This window comes from Calypte anna, chromosome 4 (assembly GCF_003957555.1).
Source record: "Calypte anna isolate BGI_N300 chromosome 4, bCalAnn1_v1.p, whole genome shotgun sequence".
Classification (NCBI taxonomy): domain Eukaryota; kingdom Metazoa; phylum Chordata; class Aves; order Apodiformes; family Trochilidae; genus Calypte; species Calypte anna.
The window spans coordinates 10,883,114-10,895,132 of record NC_044247.1 but is presented as its reverse complement, the minus strand read 5'-3'; the positions used below and the strand labels follow the sequence as shown (position 1 = coordinate 10,895,132).

General features: G+C 41.3%; 1 protein-coding gene across 2 annotated transcripts in view; it reads right to left on the bottom strand.

The window, feature by feature from the left end:
• The window catches only part of HDX (highly divergent homeobox), a 41,350-nt gene that overhangs the window by 24,796 nt on the left and 4,535 nt on the right, over positions 1–12,019 (bottom strand). Inside the window, exons 2-3 of one of the 2 annotated variants that reach the window (XM_030449012.1) lie at positions 9,082–9,228; positions 3,484–4,602 (exon numbers count right to left, since the gene is read on the bottom strand). In XM_030449012.1, the coding sequence (XP_030304872.1) occupies positions 3,484–4,602; positions 9,082–9,228 (1,266 nt within the window). The remainder of the gene's footprint in view (positions 1–3,483; positions 4,603–9,081; positions 9,229–12,019) is intronic. The other variant, XM_030449013.1, reaches the window with a different exon arrangement.

Sequence of the window (12,019 nt, the reverse complement as noted above, 5' to 3'; positions counted from 1 at the left end):
CATTTGGAGGTTGCCTCAGGTCAGACACTTCCTTTTAGCAGCACAAAGTTGGTTGAGGGGTGCTAGAAATGAACACCCTCTCCTTCCAAGGGCAAGTCTGCCTCAGCTTTTGTGTCTAAAATAGTAATTTCTTAGTTGCACACACATTTTTTTGAGAAATTCTGTATAAACAAGTTACATCCATCACAATTCTGTATCCCACACAACAGCTTCACACCACAGAATCCACTGGAAATGCATCCTCAGTACCCACCCAGGTGCTTCTCTTCACAAATGTAAAGTCAGGTTACAGAAAAAAAGTGCTTTTCCATGTGAATAAAGCAATAACTCTGGCAGAGCACCAGTGCTTACTTGGAAGACAAATGCATGCACGTTCTGACAGGTGGGATGTCAAATGTAATCAAGTTTATCTCAGTTGAACTACTGGACAGACAACCAGAGTGGGAGCATTCTGAAGTGCCTCTATGGAAAAGGCACAAGGGTTGGGGCTTTCTGTGGGGGGTTATTTTTTGAGTGAGCTGAAGAGTTCATCTGCATCCCCAGTTGAAACTGTAGTCCTAGTGAGCTGTAAAGCTGACAGCCTGCAATGCTTGTCTCAGAAAAGATCCTACACCTCAGAAACAGCCACTCTGGCAGAGCTCACTACATGAGAGCCCTGCATCATCTTTTCCCAATCCTCCTGTAGGTTTACCATCCCAAATTCAGTGCCCTGGAACAAACCAAAAGCCCCAGACCCTGTTGCTGTGTGTCCCAGCATGGCTTGAGGCCACTCACAGGGTTTTTGCAGCCACTGTTTCCCTGCCACTGTCCTCCCCACAGGTTCCCCCAGAAATAAACAAACCCGTGTGACAAACACAATTTCCGTTCTGCTACAAGGATCAGGAAACACTTGGTTCAAATCTCTTCAAAGAAAACGATCACCCCCAGCCTAGCAGAAAGCTGTGCTGGCCAAATGTGGCAAGAAAATTCCTCCCTCTTGTTCAAAAGTCTCTAGGGAAGTAAACAAATCACTTTGACACATTAGAAAACAAACAAACAAACCACTAAATAAAAATGGAGTCTCATTTCCTTAAATAAAACAAACTCACAGCTCATTCATATAAAGTAGCATCCTTGAAAGTGAAACTCAAAAATAATCAATATACATTACACCTATATATCCTAGAACACTGGCTGCAAGGCTTAGGATTTTCCCTTGAAGAAGACAAGGTTATATTAAATAACCATGCTTCGGTGTGTGTAACAAAGTAATTAAAAATATATGTACTTTCAACAGTACTTTTCTGCCTCAGGGTTGGGGGAAGGAAACCCAAGAGTAAATCAGAATTCAGCCTTGTGGGCCAGCAAGTAGAACCTTGAGTTCAATATGCCTCAAGTCAAACTGAGAAAAGTAACTGGGCTGAACAACTTGTTTACTGAAACTGCTCAGGCATTAAAATTGATCACTTGATTAAATTTACTCTTAAGTTATACTAATATGAATTTGATTGAATGAACCACTAAGGAAGCTGTAACTAATTGCTTATTAGACACCCCACCAATGTACAAGAGTAATTACTTCATCAGAACACAGGGTCCTGACTTTGACTGAGCATCTGCTTGGATGTTTCACTCCTCCAATAATACTATAGCTCAGGTTTAATCTGCTTTTAAATGTAGGAAGTTTGCTCCAAGTTTAAGGATTCCCATTCCTACAGTGATGGCTAAATTAGCTAAAAACAAGCAACAGAATAAAGAGAAACTGAGTACAAAAGAAAGTTTAAAATCTAAAAATTATTAAGCTATAGGGGCAAGTGCTACAGCATCTGGCCAGGGTGTAGGATGTTATCCCTCTGCAGCAGCAAGTAAATTAACAGCAATATGGCCAGTTTTTCCAAGCTTTAAAACCATGAAAAGTTAAGGGATATTATGGAAAACAGGAACTCCCTCAATCCAAGGTGCATCCCCAAGTCCACAGGCATGGAAGTCAAATGGGGTACAGATAAATTCCTCACTTATGAGAATAACAGGCAATTATCATAACGGAGAAAAAAAAAACCCAACAGCTTGAAAAAAGTTGAGATTTCCTTGTTTAGATTTATACTACACCCCACAGACAGCTGAAATGTCACCCACCATGAACCCTTCTAGCTGTTCAAAAAGACTCCAGCCCTATTCTCAAAAAATCCCAAAGTTACTTCAATTTCCATGTAGAAATTAAAAAAAAAGAAGTAAGAAATACATCTCACTGACCCCTTTTCAACAGTATAATAAAGTACCAAGAGCACACAGCTGGAGGTACCACTAATGTATTGCACATCATGGAATTTCAGAGGAATTTATTTAACTCTATTGTCTGCACTCCTGCAGCCTGACCAGCTCTTACAAATACAGCCCAGCAAATACACAAAGGCAACACACAACTTGTCACATGCTGGCAGCCCTTAGACTTTAATTTTGGTGTCTCTAGACTGTTGTCATGTCAGATGGCATCAAAATCCATGAAAAAAATATCAGTTTGTATATGTTCTGCACAATTAGAACAAAAAATTAGAAAAATAAGTGTTTCAGAGTTGTGGCTTCTTCTGAACATCTTTGAGCTCCTCAGTCAGCTGCATTTAGTATCTCCCTCCCTCTCAGTATCATAGAGTCATTTGGGTTGGGAGGGACCTCTAAAGCTCATCTACTCCATCCCCCCTGCAGTCAGCAGGGACACCCTCAGGGTGCTCACCTTGAACATCTCCAGGGATGAGGCTTCAACTACCTCCTTGGGAACCTGTGCCATTTTTCCAGTGCCCTCATGGTAAAGAACTTTAAATCTTTATCACTGAGGTGACTCTGTAACAGGATGAGGAAATAACAGGACTGAACCTAAAACTGATATTTGAATGCTGCAGGAGAGGAGAAGCATTTGGTCACACATCTTTACTTGTTTGCAGGAGATCCTAATCCCTGACTGAAAACAGGTCCAAGAGCTTGGCAGCTGTGCAGGAAGCAGAGACAGTGCTGATGGAAGAGCTAATCCAAGCTGACATTAATAAGGGTGAGCAACTGTACAGCACAGAAATGACAGCATGATCCCACCTTCTGCCCACTGCCACATGGAAGTTGTGTCTAGAGAGGAACAGCCAAGGGGATGGCTGTCACACATGCTGCTGAGACACCTCAGGACAACCCAGAGCTGAACAGGCACCTGCAGTCACAGGTACGATCCTCCTGGATTCAAAGTTTATCTAAAGAACATATGAAGCCCACACTGAGCTCCAATATACAGCTGCCCACTGCAGTCACATGCTCAGCTGCACAGGTTAAGAGTGCTTCCATACTATGGTCCTATCTACACTTCTGTGGAAGAAGGAATTCTCTCTACTAGAAAATGTAAACAGAGCACAGCCTGATGGAAGGTGAACTTATGGCTTATTAGCAACCAACTTTCAAAGAAAACAGTACTTATCTATAACCTTGTCTTCAGGGTTTGAAGACAGAGATAAACTGACAGATTACCTGGTAATTATTTTGGTTTTGTGACAGCCTCAGTTGACTTGAAGACGTAAAATGAGGAGAAAAGGTACTCCTTGATGGGTTAGCACTGTTATACAAGGTGCTGGATGTTGTGTGCAATGAGGTCCGTGCAGGCAAGTGGTAATCTCTGTTATGGTACAGAATGTTGTCAGGCACGTCCCTGGCGTTCACCATCTGTGAGCTACAGCTCAGGTTTCTTCCTGGTCCAGACAAGGCTGTGCTTTGGTTCTCCACACGAACAGAACTGCTGCTTTCACAGTATCTGGAATAGCTTTGCATTTGTGCTCCCATGGATGCCAGCTCCTCTTCCCTGGCATATTCATCATCCACGTCTCCTGTCTCCATCGCGATGGACAAGCAGCTGCCCTCCCCCTGGCATTGCCTCTGGGCTGTGCTGCCCCCCCCCAGCCTCTGAGCCTGATCTGTCACTGCCAGGGAAAACACCTCCCGGATCTCCAGGTTCTGTGTGCTACAAGGAGGGTCCCTGGCGTTGGCCCTTTGTCCGGGGGCTGTGTGTGACACCAGATGCTCTGGTTTCTGTAACCTCTGGCACCCCAGGGGTTCAGCTTTGCAGGGTCTGTGGCACAGCATGGGTTTCTGAGGTAACACCAGCTCTGCTGTCTGGACCGAGGAGCCACCGTAGCTTTTCTTTGTGTGACTGTAGATGGAGTTGGCAGAATTGAGGACGCTCGTTTGCCGCGATAAAATAATTGTCTTTTCCCCCACTAAGAGGGAAGCATTCTTACAGTGTGGCACCTGTCGCCCCAGAGGGATGTGCTGCTGCTGAAACTCTGCATCACTTTTCCCTGCCAGCCGTGGAATTGAGGTTTTGTGCATTTCTGCCATAGAAGCATTTGTCTGCTTGGCAGAGCCCTGTCTGCTGGCTGAAGTGGCCGGGCTGTATATCCCAGTGACTATCACATCGTTGTTAGCAGAGGTCCAAGAAGCCTGCTGGCTCTGGGAGCGAGCAATATTCACCATGTTTCTAACTCCTGCTTCTGGAGGTCCTGAGGGGGTAGAAGTAAGAGTCCCTGGGGGAGTGCCCCCAGAATCCACAGCACTCTTGCTGCTCATCTTCCTTCGCTTGTTGCCAACCCAGGTCTGCAAACAACAAGGACAACAAACACAAAACAAAAGCACTAAATAGCCAGGAAAATTGGGCAATGCCACTTTTCAGCACAGCTGATGAAATGTTAAGTGTTGCGAGTCGAGAGCTAATTCTACTAATATGTAAATAATTTACTGATTATGCAGAGTCTGAACAACACAGGGTGGAAATCTATGTCTCCTGTAACTGAGATTCATACACTGATACACAAGAGAATCAGTCTTGATTCCAAAGCTCCAGTTTCTTGAAAATCCTGAGACTGCCCCTTGTCCCAAAGTTACCCTTAAGATATATTTCACTGACACCTCTGTGACTAATTCCCCCAATTTTAAATTTTTAATATTTAGCTCCTTGGGATGCAGAATCATTGCTGAGGTATGCAGCTAAACTTTTGTAACCAAATAACTGGGAGATATGACCTTCAAAACTGACAGTTCTTGGGTTTAGATGAGAGAGGAAGTAAAAGAACTCTTTCTGTTAGACAATTACAAAGCAATCTTATGAATTATTTAGACCTATGGACTAATTCCTCCTCTGCCAGCTGCCCAAGTCAAGATCTGATGTTAAAACCTGTTTTTGACAGACACTGATGGACAAGATTAGTACTACTGGGATAAGACTCCAAATGAAGTTTGCTAAAATGGACATTTCCAAAAGTGACAGTGACAGTCAACAGTTTTGTGCATAAGACAGTAAAGGAAAAAGTATTTGAAAAAATGCAGGCACTATGGCAGTGGTGCAGAGGTTAAAATATCCTGCTGCTTTAAACAGAAAAGCCTGTCCTGCAAGTAAGACATTACGATAAAGCTGAAAGAACTGAAGGGGAAACATCAACTTCAGTATTTCAAGAGAGGTAATCTGGTGGAAGCATCAGCTCTTAACACTGCAAGCATAAGCACCACCTAACTATTCCTGGAAACTTTCCTGATCAGAGAGACAAGACTAGATCAGTTCTTTGACCCCAGGATGTCTGTACTGAATATAAAGGCAAAAGCATGCAGGATACAAGTGCCAAAGAATAAAAAATAGGCTTTTGCCTCTGCTTCTGCTGCTTATAAAGAATCAGATACACATACAGAGCTCCAATGACAGTTTTCTGCACCACTCTAGATATCATCTGCTAGAACCAAACCAAAAGCAGGACCTCAACATTAAGCCACACAATAAATAACTCAATATTTAATCGATAAACTCCCTCAGCCCATAACAAGCAAACTCCACTGAGTTCCTGTCTCAGGTTTCCATCTCACCTGAAAGAAGGAAAACTTTCTTCACATACCAATACCTGCTCAGGAAGTAAACAGATTTTTCTCCAGGAACATACACATCCATGCCACACTGCAGCATGGTGCTCTCCCATTTCATCCCACTCATTTTTGTCATCAAATTTTACAGCATGTCTAATTTGAGGCATGATTTGTTGCACACAGCAAAATCTCAGTTATGAGTGATAATATTTCTCTCCTCAAAAGCAAGTTTAAATACAGCAATTACAGCCATGGATATCAAGTTACTTTCCTTAATAGCATAAAACAAATTTAGAAGATAAAAAATTTTTTTTCATAATTTCTGCTCAGTCAGTAAACTTTCAAGCTAGAAATTATAATTAGAGACACTGAACATTTTGGACTAGGAAAAGAGATTTCACCCTAAACTTTTCCAACTGTATAAAACTAAAATCTGAAGTTGTTCTCATGGTTTCCCAGGAAAAAAAATGCATTCAAAGAAATCCAAGTAATTTACTAGTCCTGCTGTTCAGTTGGGATTAAAGCACAGTTTTGTGGGACAACCCAAATCATATTTGCCACTGCTGGAAGGCTCCTAATTCTCCTTATCAGGTCCCCAGCATTTTGCTCCAACCATTTCACCAAAAGCACCCACCTGAATGATCAGTGAGTGCAACTCCCCCAAAAGCCATAAAACTGAATCAGCAAAAAGAAAAATGAACAAAAGTTTTGACAAGGTTAGCAAATTCAACTGGGATACTCTGAAACTGAGTGAATGCAAGAGATGCTCAGTACAGGAAGAAGAAAACTACACAGCTGGAAAAAGGGCAAGAGTACAAACTTTCCAATTTTTAGCACTGTGAGACATTATCCCAGAGAATTATATGAAACTATACTCTGAAAGAGAAGCTCCACATTGTTACTAGCTTGAGAGCTTTGGTATTCATCTGGGATGTGACAGAGCAGCCAACTACAAATTATACTGAGAAAAGGGACACAAATCTTTTTTTCAGTCAAGCTCCCCAACCTGTAAGTTTGGGGAGTACTTTCACCAACACTGGAAACATTACTGAAATTGTTAACTTCAATTTAGGATGAGAAGAAGCTCCCAGAAGGGATGACAAATCAAAAATCAGATGCTAAGAAATTTACCTAGGATTTAAGAGATCTTGGTTTTACATTCCCAGTTTGAACCAGGAAGAGCTGGAACTTCAGAACGTGCCACAATCCAGATACAGACCACAGAGGGACTGTCAGTGGCATCTGGCCATGAGTTTTGACCAGAAATTCCATCCTAAACCTGAAAATTAGATGTCCTCAGGAAATTTTTCATGAGGTAGAAAAGAATAATGAAGCTGTAACTGTTCTGACATCTGGTGTTGCACCATGGAGAGAACCCACCTGGGGAAAAAAATCAGACTTTTGCACTTTGTCCAGTCACATTGCTCACATTTCATGTAAAGATAAAAAGCAACCAGCAGAAGTGGGCTAATATTCACAACCAGGCCACTCACACCTGGCCTAGGTAGAATCCACCTCTTAAATTTAAGGAGGGACATGTTCTTTTTCTGGAGTAATTACCACATTTGCTAAGTTTGAAAGGAAGAATATACTTTTATGGATGGCAGTGATAAAATCTGTAGAGTAGAAAACAAATTCATCAAATCATAAATTGGACTTTTCTTTTTTCCAGCCCAGCTCAAAACTGGAAAGACTGGATGTAGCTCTATGGAACAAGGCTATAGAAATGCTTTAGAGAATGATTTAGAGGAAAAAAATATTCATGGAGTTATGACATTTGAATTGCAACAGTTACATTTGGGGAATTCATGTTCCTGTTATAATCATATCTGCAAGTGCCAGCTGCAACTCAAGTATCAGTTTGCTAGACACTGTGCAAAGAAGCGCTGATCTCTGTCCAAGAGTTTTATAGAAAAAAAAAAAAAAGGCTGTAGGAGAGGCAGAAAGGAGAGGTGTAAAGAAGAGAAGGGTAAGACCATAAGGAAATAGGACAATTGCAGAACAAATGCTGGGTAGGTTTCCATTGCACTTGACAAGCAGGAAGAGTTAAGTTTTGCAAATAAAGGCTCAGTAAGGGAAGAAAACTCCAGGGAAAAGGCCAAGTTATGTATTTGCAGTAAGGGAATATGAAGATGGAAAGTGAATGAGGAGTGCAAGTACAGGACAGACAGGCTGCCTCCTCTAGGTCCTTCAATAAGAATAAAAATAGAAAACCAAGCCCTGACTGCATCATCAGCATCCAGATTCCTGTTACAACTGTTTGACTGTTCCAGGGAGTCCAAATTTCTGGCTGACTTTCAGAACTTCCCACCACCTAAAGCTCAGAAATAAGTTTTAATATTTCCAGATTATTTTAAGGGAGGGAAATTCAGGTAAGAATTAGGAAGCAGGAGAGGCTGTTACTGTCCATATGCCACTGGTGAACCAATTAAAAAACCCCTAGACCAGTCTTACTTCTTCCTCTTCAGTGCCCAGTGCTGCAGCAACTCTTGGTAGCTCTACTACCATTGTAATTTTTTCAGCTAATGCTTCAAAATGTCTATTTCTGCTCTGAGACAACAGCCATTTTGTTGTCTACTGTTTCACAAAGGGATTATTAATTCCTTTTCCATGGAATTCATAGAATTTGGAAGAACTGTTAGCACTGGTGACATTCTTCTGTTGTACGCAAAGAATGTACTCACTGTAAATAACCACAATATTTATGATTGTGACACAGAATACAAATGTGACAGTGTGTCAAGAGAAATACTTCCACAATTATTCCTCCAAATACATTAGGTTATACAAATATGTTTAACTTAAGAATAGTTTCCTTACAATATGACCTTTGTTTGATGCAATACATTGCACAAGGTTTCTGCAGGGCAACTTAATATGCAATTTAATAAATAAAAAAGAACCAAACCCCAAACCAAAACATGAAAAAAGACAAGCAACAACAACAACAACAACAAAAAAAACCCAAATAAAATAATAATTTTTAAAAAATCACTCCTTGTGCAATCCAGGCCCCTGCTAAAAACAGCAATCATGTGAAGACATTTCATCAGAAACAAACTATGAGCAGGCTCACTGGATAAAAATGAACATCATACATGCGTGCTGAAGTCTGATTTAAGACAAGTATGAAGTTAAGAGACTCCAGTCCTCTGCAGATATTTTAGGTAAAGAAATGAACGTGTCTAAATTTAACAGATAAATTTGGAAGGCCTCAGTACTTACCCTGACTACACTGAAGTCCAGTTTAGTTTCTTGTGCACACTGTAATATGAGCTGAAAGCAATTTTTACTTTGATTTGTCATTCCATTTTCATAATAGCGCTGCAATATCCTTTGTTGCTCTACAGTAAATACAGAACGCAGATTCATCTAAAAATAAAAGAAGATACTCTGAAAGTTGGAATAAAAACTTCAACACTAGCAGAAAGCACAGGCTCTCATTTATTCTTGTTGTGATAACACTAAGTGTTGACATGTTTTCTTTACAGAGTCCTTTACCAACACTTTTACTTACTTTCCAAAAAAACCTGCTACAGTCAGCATTAGTGATTCCTTTGTGATAGACTCAAGTTGAACAGGTGAACTATATATTTGGAAAAACACTGTCAGCCTTTCATAAGGAAATAAATATTACATTGTGTTGCTAAGTCCTAGAGCCTTTAGTTTCAAAGACAAAGTTTCTCCCTTAAAAAAAAAGGGGGCAGAACAGAGTAACACCAGCAGCTCCAGTATTAGCAGGTCCGTTTCCTCTCCTCTACCAAAAAAACCAAAAAGAGACAAAAACTGAGATAAAACAAAGGTGACTCTTTGGAACAGCTAAAGTTTCCTTCAACTTCAGCAAACCCTACACTCTTACAGCTGCTCATGCTAGTCCTGCTGCTGCTCCTGGCACTTCCCCCTGCAAAGTCACAAAGATCAAGGACCAGAACTGGAGATCAACTCGGGGAAAAAAACAAAGAGAAGAGGAACATCAGACAGCTCTGCTCCAGCCCACTGCAGTGCTAAAAATTAACAGCAAGGAGGGACCACCCAAATCATAGCCTGTGTTTAGAAAGGTTCAAGCTACTGTGAAACCCTACCCTCAGGCTGTAAATCATCAGGCTTTTTAAGAAGAGTTATGTGCTGTTTTACAGGGGTATAATCCAATGCTGGCTACAGGACCTCAGGATGCCTTCCTTCCCTTTTGCTTTGTCCAAAGCAGTGCTGAGTTTTCCAGCACGCTCACCCAGAATGAAGAGACTCCTGCCAGATTTGCAGCAAAACCCTTCAGGTCTTCTTCTCAGCCTGGTCAGCACTGGGTCACCCCCCAGAGAGCTCTGCTGTGTGGGGACAGGGGCAGCCACCCCACTCCACCACACTGGGCAGGAAAATGTGAAGAAGCTTGGAAAATGTAAAACATTGAACATTACCAAGTTCAGAACAGGCTCCCTAACTTCACACTGAAGCTTTATGCTCTTCTTCCATGGTCTCTACAGGTAAGGAATAGAAGCATCTAGTGACACCTAAGAAAAGAGGAGCCCCATCATCACAGGGTTCCCAGAACAGGGCCTGTATTTTGTGTATTTTTGTCCCACACAGGAGGCCACCAGCTGAGACACCACAAGAGGTGGCAAGGAAAAACCTGCACCCCACATTGTGTCTCAGAAAGCAAAAAAGTCACCAGTCACAAGTTGGTTTTAATACTTCCAGCACATGTATCAACACAAAGCAAAGAAATCATCTTGTAGGAGAATAAAGGGGAGGAGGGAACCCTTTGTAACCACCAAGCTTTGTTACTGGTTTTGGTAATCGTGGATGGAAAGGAGAAGAGTGGCCATACACTTCATCTTTGCACAAGAAATGCTTCTCATTTATAACAAATATTATTACTAAGGGCTCAAAAAGCATGAACAGACATACAGCTCCTTTCACATTACTGTAATTGAGATAACTACACTATGTAATGTTAATGAGTATTAGAGTTCCAAAGGCCTCTCTAAAGGAAAACATTAATATCATAGAATCATTAAAATACAGAATTTTGGAGTAAAATGCTTGTAGCCAGAACTTTGTCTTCAGAGTTTTCAACAGGAAAATCACTACCAATTTGCAAAAATGACTGTGTTCTTTTCAATTACACTTAAAAGAGGAGATGATTTTTCAATCCCACCTTTATCTCTGCTCCCAGTTCTTGTTTACTCTCTCAACCTAGAGCATTACTGAAGGCACCATGACCACATGCAGTACAATTCAGGCTCTGCCCAGAGTTTTGCCTCCCCCAGAATGTGTACTCAGTCTCAGTCAAGATATGGACCAAGGAGACTCTTGCTCTGAAGGCTCCACTGTTTAAGGAAATTTATAGCAATCAAAAGAGGAGGCAATTATTAGCGCATTAACAAATCAATAAAGCTCATTAAAATGTACTTTATAAGGTGAAGAACTGTCTCCTGATCACCCCTGTGGATATGCATGATGATGCAGCCACTGACAGACTTATGCTACTTCTCAAGAATACAGAATTTAATTTTGTGATTCTTTTTCCTCCTGCATGATTGGCAGAGCCAACCTTTCACTTCTGTCTCCTCCTCTTTCAGCACCAGTGGTCCTGGTTTATTTAGTTGAGATCAGTTCCCAAAAATTATATCAGCAGAAATAGTTATCAACCTTCTGTCTTTTGAGATCCAGGTGAAACCTGTCACTCAATACCTCCAACATCCCTATCCACAGGTTCATCAAAAAGAAGTCTGCTCTCCAGATAGTTTCTCAACTGCAATGAACACTCCTCCAGTTGCAAGATAAAATTTTAGAATCAGAACTGGCAACCTACAAGGGAAGATGTGGGTCAGGTCCTGGACACAAGTTTTAATTATGTGGATTTCTGTATCCAAAGTCACTTCTGAGCTAAAATACTTCTGTTGCTGTATTTGACATTTGCACTTTAGATAAGGACGAGGTGGAGCATTGTCACAAACTCTCTTGATCTTCAGATAGACCTATAAGCACTGCATGGCAGATTTTGCCTAGCTAAGCTCAAGAAAGGTCATGGTCTGGTTTAATGAACACCTCGTTTTTGCAGTTTGTTAACTGCAAAACTGCCAAGCAAAACACTGCTCAGATTCCTTAGTGACTTCTGCTTTGAATCCAGTCAAGTGCAGCTCTGGGTAAGTGTGCAGAGGCCATC